Here is a 16,776-nt window from a genome sequence, read left to right as displayed (position 1 = left end):
GATATATAGACATGCATCTGATCTTAGAAGGTAACATGTGGGCCATGTTAAATAGTTTGGAACTTACCTAAAGTTCAGAAGCAGTACCTTGAAGAATTTTATACAGGCCAACAGGATGTGATCTAATTTTTATTTTTAAAATATCACTAGTTACTATGGCAGAGAACGTATTAGATGGGGACAAGAGTGGCAGAAGAAATCCAGTTAGGAGGCTATTAAAGTAGTCCAGGAGATGTATGTTGGTAATTTAAGATAAATTGGTAGCAGAGGAAATGTAGAATTTATAAGACCCAGGTCTGAGCCCTGAGGAGTGATCATTTAGGAGTTGTGTAGGAAACTGGTGTGGAAGCCAAACACTGTCTTCAAGAGGAAAGAATAATCAGATGTGTCAGAAGCCGGACAGATTGAGTGTAGGTATAAATGAAAAGAATGCCAAATTGGTAGGGTTGTTTGTTGATCATTTCTGACTTTGTAAAGGAAGTTTTGCTGAATCCAGAAGCTGTGTTGAACTGTACCAAAGAGTAGGTGTAGGCCTTCTGTTTCTGACATGTCCTTATTACTGAAGACAACTAAAATGGCCTTTTAATAAATGAGAAAATATCTACTTAAAATCCTTGAAGAACTACAAGGTAAGTTATTATCAGAATAAAACCATAGAGAAGTAGAGTGTTGAAACCAGTTTTGCCTGGGAGACGATTTTGGAATTTGGGTAGTTTGAGAAGTTCAGCTTTGCAAAAGCCACTCAAAATATAGGGGTAAAAGACAAACCCATGGCCCAGTCAAAGTCAGGGATTCCAACAGGAGTCCTTTTCCCATTGAATTGGTACCTAGGGAGAATACCCTAGGGAAAGAGAACTTAACTGCTTTCTCATCTTCGCCTCTATGGGACCACAAAGCGTATTTCCTTAGTTGTGCTAAGCAGAATAAGGAGAAAAAAATTGGCTTAGAAGTTATAATCATGCAACCCAAATTCACACTATATGGGTGACTAGAGTAACTACTAGTCATAAATTTAAGGTGATTGTGGCCTGTTTATTTCCCAGAAATTAGCAGAAGCAAATCTGACTTTTTTGTGACGACATTCACCTTTATCCTAGACCTCAAAGAATTTACTCAAATTATTTTGTAATGAAAGTGAGCAGCTTGGGCTTCCCTGGTTAAGAAACCGCCTGCCAGTGCAGGGGACACGGGTTTGAGCCCTGGTCCGGGAAGATCCCACATGCCACGGAGCAACTAAGCCCGTGAACCACAACTACTGAGCCTGCGCTCTAGAGCCTGCGAGCCACAGCAACTGAGCCCATGTGCCACAACTACTGACGCCTGTGTGCCTAGAGCCTGTGCTCCACAACAAGAGAAGCCACCACAATAAGAAGCCCACACACTGCAACGAAGAGTAGCCCCTGCTCGCTGCAGCTAGAGAAAGCACAAGCACAGCAACAAAGACCCAATGCAGCCAAAAGTAAATAAATAAATTAATTAATTAAAAAAAAAAGTGAGCAGCTCACAAAGTTAATAAGCAAACAAGGAAATAAGGTACTGTATGTGAGAATGAGCAAAAGTAACAGACAGTAAGACCATACCCTGAAAAATTTTACATAGGATTATTAAACATAGTGTAGAGTAACTTTGCTTACTGTGTTTAAAGAAAAATATCTGCAGGGAAAAATAAATTCTAAAGAATAACCTTTCTAGAACTTCTGGAATAAAAACAGTTAAGGCTGAAATTAAGAACTCAGTTAATTGAAGGGATTAACAGCAGATTAGATACAATTAAAGAATCAGTGAATTGGAAGACAGTTTACAAGAAGCTATTCAAAAATCAGCATAGAGAGATAAAGAGATAGAATATATGAAAGAAGGTATAGAATGGTATTGTAGACAGTCTTTGATATTTTTTGGTGTATTTCAAATCAAGTTGTATAATTTAACATCTAGTGGATTTTATTATAAATCTTTTTATTTTTGAGAGAAGTAAAAAGCAAGTGGAATATAGAGTGATAAACATGGTCTAAGATATATATTTATTCAGAGTTCCAGAAGGAAAAGAGAGAAAATGGGACAGAGTCAGTATTTTAATAGGTAATACCTAGGACTTTTTCTGAACTGCAGAGAGGTACCAGAGTAGAGCAGCCAGGGAAGAAAGGCGGTTACTTTCAAAGAAAGAAGAGTGACTGGACAGCTGATAGCTGACATCTCACCAGTAACATTTGAATGCAACAGACAATGGAACAATGGTGTTAATATAACACAGGAAAATAACTACCAACCTATAATTGTGTGCCTTGCAAAAAGTACCTTTCACGTAAGAGAGTGACATATAATGAGAGGAATTGCAGTTCGTCAAAGGAATTTCCAAAATTGGAATAAAAGTGATTCCAGGTGCCAGAACTACAGAAAGGAGTATAGAGCAAAGCAAGTGATAAATATGTGAATAAATCTGAATAAATATTAACTGTATAAAACAATAACTGTGTCTCACAGATCTAATATAACATTAACACAGACTGGGAGAGAGCAATGAATGAATCGTATTTAAAGGTACTTTTGTGTTTGGAAAGAAGATAATTGATTAGTTTTAAAAGTTTTCATTTTGCCGTTTGAACGACACCCATTTAAAAATAAGATTAGGGGCTTCCCTGGTGGCACAGTGGTTGAGAGTCCGCCTGCCGATGCAAGGGACACGGGTGCGTGCCCCGGTCCAGGAAGATCCCACATGCCGTGGAGGGGCTGGGCCCATTAGCCATGGCCGCTGAGCCTGTGCTTCACAATGGGAGAGGCCACAACAGTGAGAGGCCCGCGTATGCAAAAAAAATAAAATAAAAAATAAAAATAAATAAAAATAAGATTAGAAGGAATAATCTTGAAACTAGGAGAAAGGGAAAATGTGGACTAAGACAAGAATAAAGGGGAAGGAATCTTCCAGCACAAAAATGAGGTAGTAAATTGAAACCCAAATATTTAAGTAGCAAAAATGAATATTATCAGAATGTATGCAAATACAACCAGTTATGTTATTTACATGTGACACATCAAAAAGATAAGAAAGCCAAAAGATTGAAATTAAAAGACTGAAAAAATACATAACGTAAAATAGTAATAATCCAAAATCAATCTACAAAGTGTAGTCCCTATCAGTATCCTAACTGGCTTCTTTGCAGAAATTGACAAGCTGATCTGAAATTCATATGTAAATTCAAGGGACCCAGAATAGTCAAAACAATCTTGAAAGAGAACAAAGTTGAAGGATTCATACACAGTCCTTACGTTAAGGCAATGTTGATACTAGTATAAGGATAGACATACAGATCAATGGAAGATAATTGAGAGTTGGGAAATACACCTATGTGTCTGTGGTCAACCAGCTTCCAGCAAAGGTGCCTAAAAAGCCATTCAATAGGGAAAGAATAGTCTTTTCAACAAATGGTCTTGGGACAAGTAGATATCCACATACAGAAGAATAAATTAGACACCACCCTAACTCACTGTGCACAAAAATTAATTCAAAATAAACACATGAATATAAGAGCAAAAACTGCAAAACTCTTGGAGGAAAACATAGAAGAAAATCTTTTACTTTGTATTTGAGAGTGGTTTCTTATATGACACCAATAGCACAAGCAACAGGAGGAAAAAAAAATTTTGATATTATCAAAAAATTTAAAATTTTGTACTTCAAAGGACACCAGAAGATGGACCTCCCCCCCAAAAAACCACTTACATTAGCATCCCCCAAAATGAAATAACTGAAGTATAAATCTAAGAAAATATGTACAAGGTCTATGTGAGGAATACCATAACTTTGATGAAAGAAATCAAAGAACTAAATAAATGAGAGAGATTCTGTATTCATACACAGGAAGAGAGACTCAATATTGTCAGTTTTCCTAAATTGATCCAGTGCAATCCCAATCAAGATTCTAGGAATTTATTTTGTGGATATTGACCAACTGATTCTAAAATTTTATGGAGAGGCAAAAGACCCAGAATAGGGGCTTCCCTGGTGGTGCAGTGGTTGGGAAGCTGCCTGCCGATGCAGGGGGCGCGGGTTTGTGCCCTGGTCTGGGAGGATCCCACGTGCCGCGGAGCGGCTGGGCCCGTGAGCCATGGCCGCTGGGCCTGCGTGTCCGGAGCCTATGCCCCACAACGGGAGAGGCCGCAGCGGTGAGAGGCCTGCGTACCAAAAACAAAAAAAAAGACCCAGAATAGCCCATACAATATTGAAGGAGAAGATAAGTCAGAGGACTAATAATATCCAACATCAAGAGTTACTATAATGCTATGATGATCAAGACAGTGTGATATTGGTGAAATAACAGACAAATAGATCAATGGAACAGAATAGAGAACCCAGAAATGACCTCTAAAAATAAACTGATCTTTGGCAGAGGAGCAAAGGCAATAAAATGGAGAACATATAGTCTTTTCAACAAATTGTGATGGAACAACTGGACATCCACATGAAAAAAATGAATCTAGGCACAGACCTTACTCCCTTCACAAAAATTAACTCAAAATGGATCACAGGCTGAAATGTGAAACACAAAACTATAAAACTCCTAGAAAGTAATATAAAATAAAATCTAGATGATCTTGGGTTGAGCAATGACTTTTAATAAGTTGGATTTCATTAAAATGAAAAACTTTTGCTATGTGAATGGCACTGTCAAGAATGAGAAGCCAAGCTATGGAATGGTAGAAAATATTAGTAAAACACACATCTGATAAAGGACTATAATCCAGGATATACAAAGAACTCTTAAAATCAACAATATGAAAACAACCTGAATAAAAAATGGACCAAAGATCTGAACAGACATCTCACCAAAGAAGATATACAAATGGCAAATAAGAATACGAAAAGATACTCCACGTCCATATATCATCAGGGAATTGCAGAGTAAGACAACAGTGAGATTCTACTACACACCTATTAGAATGGCCAACATCTAGAACACTGACAACACTAATAAATGCTTCTGAGAATGTGGAGTAACCCTCATTCATTGGAGGTAGGAATGCAAAATGGTACAGCTACTTTGGAAGACAGTTTGGAAGTTTCTTACAAAACTAAACATACTCTTACCATACAATCTAGATTGTGTGGACAATCTTTTGTCCACACAAAAACCTGCACGTGGATGTTTAAAGCAGCTTTATTCATAATTGCCAAAACTTGGAAGCAACCAGGACATCCTCCAGTAGGCAGATGGATAAATAAACTGTGGTATATCCTGACAATGAAATATTATTTAGTGGTAAAAAGAAACGAGTTATCAGACCATGAAAAGACATGCAGGAACCTTAAATGCATGTTACTAAGTGAAAAGGTCCAATCTGAAAAGGCTACATACTGGGTGATTCCAACTAGTCAGTGTTCTGGAAAAGGAAAATGATGGAGATTATAAAACTAGTGGTTTCTAGGGGTTGGGGGGAGGGAGGGATGAATAGGCAGAACAGACGATTTTTAGGGCAGTGAGATTTTTTTGGTATGATAATATTATAATGATGGATATGTCATTATCCATCATTTATATCCATCCATACATCAAAACCCATGGGAAGTACAACACTGAGTGAAACCTATGTAAATTATGGACTTTTGGTGATGTGTCATTGTAGGTTCACTGATTGTAACAAATGTAACGCTTGGTACAGGTTGTTGATAGTGGGCAGGCTGTGTTGGGGGGAGGTTATAGGGTATATGAGAACTCTAGTTCCATGTAATTTTGCTGTGAAGGTAAAACTGTTCTAAAACATAGTGTACTGAAAAAAACAGGTTAGGAGAAAATATTTGCAAATCATATTTAATAAAGGAGTTGCATTTTTAATATGTAAAAAAACTCTTACAGCTCAATAATAAAAAGGACAAATAACCCAGTTATAAAATGAGCAAAGAAAATGAATAGATATTTCTCCAAAGAAGATATACAAATGGCCAATAAGCCCATGGAAACTTGGTTGACATCATTAGCCATCAGGGAAGTGAAGTGAAAAATCATGATCACAATGAGATGCCACCCATACCTACTAGGATGACCACAATAAAATACATATACTCACAATTGCTGGTGATGATGGGGGAAATATGAATCCTCATGGACTACTGGTAAGCAATTTGGCAGTTCTCAAAATGTTAAACAGAGTTATTATATGACCCAGGAATGCCACTGCTAGTTATATACATGAGAGAAATGACAACATATGTCCACGCAAAAACTTGTACACAAGTCTTCCTTGCAGCATTATGAAAGTGGAAAGAACTAAAATGTTTGTCAGTTGGTGAATGGATAAATAAAAGGTGGTATAGCCATACAATGGAATATTATTTGGCAATAGAAAAAAGTGAATTTACTGATACATGCTATATGAAAACATCATGCTAAGTAAAAGAAGCCAGTCACAAAGTACCACATATTATACGATTCTGTTTATCTGAAATGTCCAGAACAGAGAGAAATTAGATTGGTGGCTATCTAAGGTGGGGTTTGGGATAGGTGGAGAGAATAGTGACTGCTAGTGGGTACTGGGCTTCTTTTTGGAGTGATGAAAATGTTGTAATATTGATTGTGATGATGATTGCATGTGTAAACTAAAAATAATTGTACACTGGGGTAGATTGTACCACAAGTGAATTATATCTTAATAAAATGATTTTTAAACAAGTAAAAGGAAAGACATCCTGTGTACATGGATTGGAAGTCAGTACTACCCAAAGTGATCTACAGATTCAGTGCAATCCCTATCAAAGTCCCAATGGCATTTTTTGCAGAAATAGGATAACGGATAATGAAATTTATATGGAATCTCATGGGACCCTGAAGAACCAAAAACAATCTTTAAAAAGAAGAAATAAATTTGGAAATCTCACGCTGCTGATTTCAAAACATATTGCAAAACTACTGTAATTAAAACTGTGTTGCTGGCATAAAGACAGACATAGACAAATGGAACTATAGAGCCCAGAACTTGAATGCCAAGACCACTCAGTGGGGAAAGGACAACTTCTTCAACAAATGGTGTTGGGGAAACTGCGTATTCACATGCGAAAAAATGGAGATGGACCCTTACTTTAACACCGTATGCATAAAAATTTTAACAACAGATTAAAGACTTCAACCTAAAACCCAAAACCCTTAGAAGAAAACATAGAAGTGAAGCCTCATGACATTTGATTCGGCAGTGATTTCTTGGATATAACACCAAAAGCACGTGTTAAAAAAAATAGACAAGTTGGAATTCATGAAAATCAAAAGCTTACGTGTATTAACAGACACAAAACAGGGTGAACAGACAGCCTGCAAAATAGGACAAAATATTTGCTTATCATAACTGATAAGGTGTTAATATTCTTGAATATATAAAGAAACCCAACAACTCAACAAAATAACTCAATTTAGAAAATGGACAAAGGACTCGAATAGACATTTTTCCAAAGATGATATACAATGGCCAATAAGCACATGAAATTATGCTCAACATCATTAGTCATTGGAGAAATGCAAATCAAAATCAAATGAGTTATCAACTCATTAGGAGGGCTACTTTCAAAATAAAAAGCAAAACACAGAAAATAACATTTGTTGGAGAGGATGTGGAGAAATTGAAACCTTACATTGGTGTTGGAAACATAAAATAGTATAGCTGCTATGGGAAACAGTATGGCAGTTAGAAAACTAAAGAGATATTTGCATGTTTATAGCAGCAGTATTCACAATAGCTAAAAAGTGAAAACAACACAAATGTCCATTATCAGATGAATGGATAAACAAAATGGTGGTGTTTATGGGCGATGGAATATTATTCAGCTTTCAGAAGAATGGGAATCTGTCACATGCTACATACATCAATGATAGTCTTTCAGGACATACTAAATGAAATAAGTCCCAAAGACACAGTGTATGATTCCATTTATATGAAGTACGAAAGTTTTAAAATTCATGGAAACAGAGTGGTGTTTATGGGGTGGGGGGAAATGGGGAGTTGTTTTAATTGGATAGAGTTTCAGTTTTGTTTAATAAAAAAACTTGGGTATCTGTTGCACAACAATGTGAGTATACTTAACACTACAGAACTATACACTTAAAGATGGTTAAGATGGTGATTTGTTATTTGCTTTTTTATCCCAATTAAAAGTAAAAATTATAAAAGAAACCCAGCCATTTACCAAATAAGTAAAAAGTAAAGGAAAAAAGCTGTAGTACATATATTTATATCAGACAGAATAGGCTTACAAAGTAGACTTGAAGACAAAAAGCATTACTAGTGCTAAAGAGTGTCCTTTTGTAATGATTAAAAGTGAAGAAATTCATCAGAAAGTATAATTTAATATTTGATGTATTTAATACAAAATATTCGAATATGTGAAGTAAAAGTTGATAGAACAAATCCAGTCATAGTGATGTAATTTACCCCCAACTAAATAAGGAGTGATCAAATAATTTAAAAAATGAGAATAATTTGAGAAACAACTCTGTACCTAGCAACTGCAGAGTACATGTTCTTTTTGAAGATATGTATACTACTTTGACCTATTTTATAAAGCAAATTTTTAAGCATTGATAATACATAAAACACACTAATAGTGGAATTAATTTAGTGTTTAACAATGGAAATAATACCCTGTGTGTTTTGGAACAAAGATATATTTTAAATAACTCACCAAAGAAAAAATCATAGTGGAAATTAGAAAATCTAAGTGGAATGTTAGTTGAATTTTAAAGGTGCACCTAGAGAGATAGGCTTAAATGCAAATAGTAGGTAAAATTCTTGAAATTAATAAACCAATCACCACTATTATCTTTGCTGTATAAAAATCCTCCCCCCGCCCCCAGTCTCAAAGGCTTAAAGTAAAAAATTTCTCACACTGCTTGGCAGTGATTGGGTTGGCTGCTTCAACTGTGTGTGTGTGTGTGTGTGTGTGTGTGTGTGTGTGTTTGGTTCTGTTTGGTCGGTATTCATACTGAAAAAGCAGCCTGTGTACAGTACTTGCTTATTCATTCATATAGCATATGGGGTGAACAAGAGGATGAGCTAAAGTGTATAACTGTTTTCAAAATTGCTGCTTAGGTGTGTTTCATGTATATTTGCTCACATTCCATTGGCTAAAGCAAATCACATGGGTAAGTGTTGTATATGGGCCAGAGTTGTTTATGCTCCAAGGAGATGAAAGGTAATTACAATGGGTAGATGTATGTAATCCTTTAATTTAGGAAATCTGGGCTCTGAGCAATAATAGAATCTACTGTAGCTTTTATGAAGCTAGAAGTTAGAAAGTTCTCAAGAAGTTAGAAGAAGAATTAGCAAAATAAATTTTCATAAAAGTATATGGAAAGAGGGCTCCCTGGTGGCGCAGTGGTTGAGAGTCCGCCTGCTGATGCAGGGGACACGGGTTCGTGCCCCGGTCCGGGAAGATCCCACATGCTGCAGAGCAGCTGGGCCCGTGAGCCATGGCTGCTGAGCCTGCGCGTCCAGAGCCTGTTCTCCGCAACGGGAGTGGCCACAACAGTGAGAGGCCCGCGTACCGCCAAAAAAAAAAAAAAAAAAAAAAAAGTATATGGAAAGAAATAATTTAATTAATTAGATCTAACAGAGGATTAATCATACCAGCACTTAATTCTTTGAAAAGGCCAAGATTATACTTAGGAAGACAAAATAGAGGGAAATCTAAATATTTTAGCTGCAGTGAATATAAGGATGTAATTACTGATTATGGAGAACTTTTAATAGGTATTTCAGACCAATGATTTGAACATTTAGATAAGGAAAAATTTCTAGAAAAATATGTTACCAAAACTGACTGGAAAAGAAAGTAAGTTGCTATAGATCATTTTAAATAATCTTCAGACTCCAAGATTTAACTTAATTTTATTAGCAAGTTCTTCTAAAATTGGAATAATTCCAGCCATGAAAAAGTTTGCAGTGAATAGAGCTAATAAGTATTCAAATATTTGTTGAATTGACTGAGGTAAAAAAGGGAATACTTGACTCATTTTATGAGAAGAGCATAACCTTGATACTAATACCTGAAGAGAACATGAATGAGAAATTCATGAAAATATGAATGAGATTTCATTTTCTAATAGTATAAAACAACCATGAAAGGATCTATGTATTTTTGAAATGTGTACAAACATACATAGAAGGTAATACTGTAAAGAAAAAGGCAGGAATAATTATCACGTAAGTCAGGATTTGGATTGTTTTTGTGGGAAGGGAGTAGAATACACAGGGTTTCAATATACTAACAGTGTTGTTTTTCTAGTAGTTTTTACATATTTTCTTTTTTTTAAATTTTCATTTAAATTTATTTTACATATTAGTTTTCTAAACAAGTTGCACAGGTATGTTTAATACGTTTTCCTATGTGGCATATTTCATGACAGTACTAAGAACAGGCTAGCATGAATGGGAATGTGTGAGACAAGAAGAGGTAAGCCAAAGATGAGTTACTTCTTGGAGCAGCAGGGCTGTTTTTGGGCTAAAATAAAGGTTAGGGTGAACTTTTTTTTTTTTTTAAATACTTAAAAATGTTTTTTTATTGAAGTATAGTTGATTCACAGTATTGTGTTATTTTCAGGTGTAAGGTTGAACCTGTTTTTGTTTTTTGTATACAGCTATTTGTCTTCTTGTCCAGTGGTCTGCTTGGGGTGGTGTTGCAAAGCTGTACATTGTTGAAGGCTTTATTAACAGGGGACATACAGATAGGACTTCCATCCAAGAGATGTGCTGCTGGGCCTCAGCATCTTGTCACTCATTGCTGGCTCGCTTCTGGGCTTGTGAGGCTCAAGAATTGTCCAGTCTACTGTCTGTCATGATGCCTCTCCCTAATGAGAAATCTTTAGTTTGAACCTGCAGAACAAAGGAGTAAAAACATCACAACCAGTTCTTCACTCATTGTACCCTCTGTCCGAGTTGATTGTGTGGAAACCTAAATATACTCATGCCTTTGTTTCTAGCATTTCAGGAAGAACCTTCAAATTGGAAGCTTTTGAATCACACTGGTCAGTCAGTTAATCTCATCTTTAGGCTCGTCGCATTTGCTATTTTGCAGTATATCAGCTTTGTCTAGTACTTCTTAGAGTATTATGTGAAGTTATCACTGGTGGTCTAAATGTCGATTCCCTGAGTTCTCCTTGGCTTTTCTGGCTTTATATTGTATGACAGAACATACCCAGCTGCTGGATGATTGAGACCATCAGCAGGCTCATTGTTGAGAGGGTAGACTGGAGGTGGGCTCTCTTCTGCCTTGACCTATTCTGAATTTGTGGAGTCCTCAAGCCTTGGGAGACCTGATGGCTGTTATTCACTCTGACTTTGCTGACTTCTTTGATGTCTCCTGCTGCATTTCCCTTACAAATGCAGGCAGGCCTTTGTGTTTGTTGCAGATGGTGAGAGGAACTTCAGTTGTGGTGAAGTCTTTGGTATGTAGCTGGAAATGGTGTACAAATTCACCAGGAGATGCCACATCCTCACCTGGCAGACAGAGACATGACACCATACTGACTTGGCAAGCTGAGAGTCACCACCACCACTTGAGCTGTTCCTCTTCTCACAGAGAAGAACACCAACTTGAGAACCTCTCTGGCAAAGCTGGGGACTGTTCCTGACCAGGAGTCAACTTGTGTGCAAGTTCCACTGAGTGCAATTCTGGACCAAAAACTAACTTCTCTAAACCTCAGATGGGGATCATTCTTGTCTTCTCTACCTCACTGAGTTTTAAAGACCTTTGAAAACTGTAAAAGACTGGGCATGTGTGAGAAGGAACAAAGGCCGTATGGTTATGTGGGATCAGGAATAATGATGCAGATAGAGGTGAGACCAGGAATTTAAAGACAATGCAGAAGCTTCAGGCTTTGCATAGAAATTGTGACATCAAAGTACAGTCTGTGGATTTCTTCCCCAGGTGCCACAGTGTCAGATATTTTCATAATTAGTCCTTTTGTGTTGTGTATTTTAAAATGCAAAACTCTTTTAATTCTTCCTCCTAATACCTTACTCTGAAAGACTTCCTCAGATTGCTTTCCTCTCACAGGCAGCATGAGGCACCATCATTCTCCCTTTAGATATGATTTTGATTTGACTTCTCCCTCCTGAAGAGACAAGTGAATTAGGAGACCTAATTTCAGGTTTTGCCTCACTATTTAAATTCTAGCCAAAGCTCCTTGTACAAGTCAGTTCCTTATTTTAGTACACATACTTCAATTATGGTAGCTTTATAGTAAGTTAACTCTTTCCCAGGAATTCATCCATTAACATCTGCTTGAGTGCCTGGCCTGTGCCACACTGTGCTGGGAGCTGGGAATGTGGTAGTGGACATGACTGACTATTGAAAATGCAATCTCCAAGTAATTCATAATGGTGATGTTGATGAGAGTAGGGTGTGTGGATGGAGATAATTAATCCAAAAAATCTAGATAAATAGATAACTACCATAATTGACCATTGAATTTAGTTATGAGCTGCTTCATAAATAGGAAAGAATAAACTTGCTGAGTTATCACAGAGGAAGTTGGGGTAAAAGTTTGAAGAAATGACAAGTGGAAATATGAATGTAATGCATTCAAATATATATGAATATTGAATATTATGTTGAATAATATAATATGAATATTGAAGCTTGGTATAATATATTGGAGAAGTGGCAGTACCTGAAAGGATATGAGTCAAAGTTTGTGTGTGTGTGTGTGTATTTGTTTATTAATATATTTTTAAAGATTAGAAAGTACTGGAACATTTTACATGGTTATGGGAAAGTTGAAGATATAGAAGGGAGTAGAAAATGGAGCTAAATTCTTGAGACTGTGAGACTGGATAGGATTCAGAGTATTGTGGATCAGGGTTTGTCAGCCTTGGCCCTATTGACATCTTGAACCAGATACTAATTCTTTTCGTGGAAGCTGTCTTGTGCAACAAAGGATGGTTAGCATCATCCCTGGCCTCTATCCACTAGATGTCAGAAGCACCCCACCCCCATGACAATTTTAAAAAATATACCTTGAAGAGAGTTATGTGGGCAAAATCACCCCTAGTTGAGAGCAGTTGATACAGAGAGAGGTATTGGCCTTTCAAAGAGAGGCTTTGGTTCTTTACCTGGAGGGAAGAAATAGAACATGAGTTTAGATGAGTTTGTAGATTTCGTGGTAGAAATAGGAGTAATTTCCTCCTCATGATTTTACCTTTCTCAGTGAAATGAGTCAGGGTTATGGGGCTGGTGAAAGGGTCGAGAGTGACAAAGTTAAGTCATTTTTGTAGAATGGAAGAAAATGGTTCTTAGAAAAATCAGAGATTCCTGGTGAGCAGTGGGAGACTACAGGCTATTTCTTCTGTAGAAATTTTACTAGGGAGGCTTTAGACCAAAGAGATTAGGCAGGAAAATGGAGGACAGTACCAAGATTATTCTTGATTTATTTCTAAATATGGAATGATGGAAAAGATCCTATCTAGATCTTACTAGGTCATGAGTATTTAAAGCTGTTAACTTATTGAAACTTTTTGGCTTTTCCATTACACCACATTCTCTCACTTTTCCTTCTACTTTGTCTTCTTTTTTTTTTTTTTTAGTATTTATTTATTTGGCTTCAATGGGTCTTAGTTGCGGCATGTGGGATCTTTTACTTGCAGCACGTGTGATCTTTTTAGTTGCAGCATGTGGGATTTAGTTCTGTAACCAGGGATAGAACCAGGGCCCCCTGCAATGGGAGCACAGAGTCTTAGCCACTGGACCACCAGGGGCATCCCCCTTCTACTTCTGTACCCATTCTTTTTCAGTTAGATTTACGTTTATCGTCTGTTTGTTCCTTAATTGTCAGAGATTCCTAGGCTTATGACTTAAGACTCTATATTCTTACTCTAACTGCTCTCTCTAAGCACTCTTTCTACTCAGGACTTTATTCACCACTGTATGTTGTTTTAATCCCAACTCTTTTATATCTAGACTAGATTTTGACCCTGAATTTCAGATGCAGTGTGTCTAGCTGCCTCCTGGGACATTTCATCATATTTGTCCTAGAGTTCTTTAAAAATCAACATACCCCAAACTGAATTTATTATTTCTCCATTCAAAACCCCCTTCTTTAGCTCCTTTTCCTCCTCACAGTAAACAGAACTCCCCAGTTGGTTTATGATTCCTATCTTGGTGATTGCGTCTGTGATCCCTGAACATTGGCATGGGTATATCCCTCTTGCCTCAAGTTAGTCAGTAAGTCTTGTTTGTGTTACTCTCATATTTCATGAATTCTTCTATATCTCCATGTTTCTACTTTTCCAGCCTCATGTCACTGCTCTTTTTCTCTGTACACTGAAGTACTTGGAGTTTCCCAAAGATACTCTTCTCATCTTTAAGCTTTTGTGCATGTTCCACCAAAGCCTTGAAATCCTCTTGCCCCATCATCTTTTTTTTTTTTTTTTTTTTTTTTGTGGTATGCGGGCCTCTCACTGTTGTGGCCTCTCCCGTTGCAGAACACAGGCTCCGGACACGCAGGCTCAGCGGCCATGGCTCATGGGCCTAGCCGCTCCGCGGCATGTGGGATCTTCCCGGACCGGGGCACAAACCTTTGTCTCCTGCATCGGCAGGCGGACTCTCAACCACTGCGCCACCAGGGAAGCCCCTTGCCCCATCATCTTTGCTACACAAACTCCTATTCATGATTCAAACTTGGTTAGACATCATCTTCTTTGAGCATCCTTTCATGTTCTACATTTCCTGCTCTCTCCACAGTTACGTAAACCTCTGTAGTAGCAGAATACTAGTGAAGGAGCTTGATTCAAGTGTTCTCTCTGTGAGTATATGAATGGCTAGGTTCCCAGATAACCCTCCTATGGAAAATAACTAAAAATTCTAGATTAAATTATTGAAAAAATTACAAAAAAAAAAGTTATGCTTGTACCATAGATTGACTGAATATGCAATCCCAGAGAAAAGAAACTGAGCTCAGAAGCGGACATTTACTCAGAGGACATTTCTTGGTCTTGGTTCTGAATGGAGGCAGGTGGGAAGTAACCACTCAATGGTCAAACATTTATGGATTTGCAGCTCAAATTCATAATATACTTCAGTCTGAAAAAAGCTAGAACTAAGAATATAAAGTAGTTCTGGACTATTAAAATCACAGGCGCCTGGCATATGCAAATGTATATCCTCTTTGGAGGAACTTATTTCAGAGTTTGGCAAACTCTTCTGTACAGGACTGGATAGTAAATATTTTCTGCTTTGCAGGCTGCTTAGGGTCTCTGTAGCATGTTCTTTGTTTCATGGTTGGTTTTATGGTGGTTGTTTTTTGTATTTTTTATTTTATTTTAATGTAGCCCTTTATTGTAAAAGCTGTTTTTAGCTAGAGGGCTGTACAATAGAACAGACCACGGGCCAGATTTGGCCCACTGATGGTAGACTGATGTCATTCTAAGCCTCAAAATATTCCCATAAGTATTTTCTAAGGGAAGTAAGTTTAGAATGGGGTTGGTGCTCAGAGAAAAAAATGACTAAGCAAGCAAGATAGTTCCACTGTCTTGGTGGAGGATTTTATGTATACTTGGAAATAATTTATAATCTGTAGGTTTTAGGCGCAATATTCTGTAAATGTCAATTAGGCCAGACTGTTACCTGATAGCATTGTTCAAATCTTATATATCCTTAGACTTTTTTTTCCTCATATAAATTACTGAGAGAGGGCTGTTAAAATCTTCAACTGTGGTTGAAATTCGTTTATTTCTTCCTTTAGAGCTGTCAGTTTTTGCTATATAAATTTTGTAGCTCTATTGTTAAATGCATGTATATGTGATGCATATATATGCATCTGTTATGAGATGCAGTATACATATGTAGTTATGTATTCTTGATGAATTGATTCATCATTGTGAAATATGCACAGTGATCCATATTGACTCATCATTATTTATTTTAATTTTTTCTTTTTTTAAATTTTGGCTGCGTTGGGTCTTCGTTGCATGCAGGCTTTCTTTAGTTGTGGCAAGCGGGGGCTATTCTTCGTTGCAGTGGGTGGGCTTTTCATTGCAATGGCTTCTCCTGTTGTGGAGCACGGGCTCTAGGCACCTGGGCTTCAGTAGTTGTGGCTCATGGGCTCTAGAGCGCAGGCTCAGTAGTTGTGGCGCCCAGGCTTAGGTGCTCTGTGGCATGTGGGATCTTTCTGGACCAGGGATCGAACCCGTGTCCCCTGCATTGACTGGCGGATTCTTAACCACTGCACCCCCAAGGAAGTCCCTCATCATTATTTCTTGTAATGCCATGTCTGATGTTGAAGCCAAAGTTGCCACCTTTCTTTAATCTTTTTACTTTCAGCCTATTAGTGCCTTTATTTTATTTATATTTACTTATTTTATTTTTATTTTTATTTATTTATTTGCTGTGCTGTGTGGCTGGCAGGATCTTAGTTGCCCGATCAGGGATCAAACCAAGGCCCTGGCAGTGAAAACTCCAAGTCCTAGCCACTGGACTGCCAGGGAATTCCCCAGTTAGTGCCTTTATTTTATAGGAGGGTTTCTTGTAGACATCATATAATTGGGTCTTACTAGTTATAATATTTTTATTTCCTTTTTAATTTCTTTTGTGACCTCTAAGTTAATCAAACGTTTTATAATATTACATTTTAGTTTCCCTTTTGGCTTCTTAGTTATGCTTCTTTAAACTTTATTTTTTAGTGATTACTCTAGTGCTAATAATATGCCTCCTTAACTTTTCTAAATCTTTATAGATTATTATATCATTTCACAGTTTTCTCATCTGACAGTTAATATTTCTTGGCTTACAAATATAATTTATAA

At 37.2% G+C, this 16,776-nt stretch overlaps 1 protein-coding gene across 5 annotated transcripts in view; it reads left to right on the top strand.

Annotated features, from left to right (window-relative positions):
- The window catches only part of LARP1B (La ribonucleoprotein 1B), a 129,038-nt gene that overhangs the window by 41,576 nt on the left and 70,686 nt on the right, over positions 1-16,776 (top strand). The window contains exon 12 of one of the 5 annotated variants that reach the window (XM_079919352.1): positions 11,385-12,333. The exons of 3 other annotated variants lie outside the window; for them this stretch is intronic. In XM_079919352.1, coding sequence (XP_079775478.1) covers positions 11,385-11,606 — 222 coding nt within the window. In that variant the 3' untranslated portion in view covers positions 11,607-12,333. Of the gene's footprint in view, positions 1-11,361; positions 12,334-16,776 lie in introns of those variants that run through there. One more of the 5 variants, XM_079919353.1, reaches the window with a different exon arrangement.

This window comes from Stenella coeruleoalba, assembly GCF_951394435.1.
Source record: "Stenella coeruleoalba genome assembly, chromosome: 4".
Classification (NCBI taxonomy): Eukaryota; Metazoa; Chordata; class Mammalia; order Artiodactyla; family Delphinidae; genus Stenella; species Stenella coeruleoalba.
The sequence above is the reverse complement of the archived record's forward strand: the minus strand, read 5'-3'. Positions and strand labels throughout refer to the sequence as shown.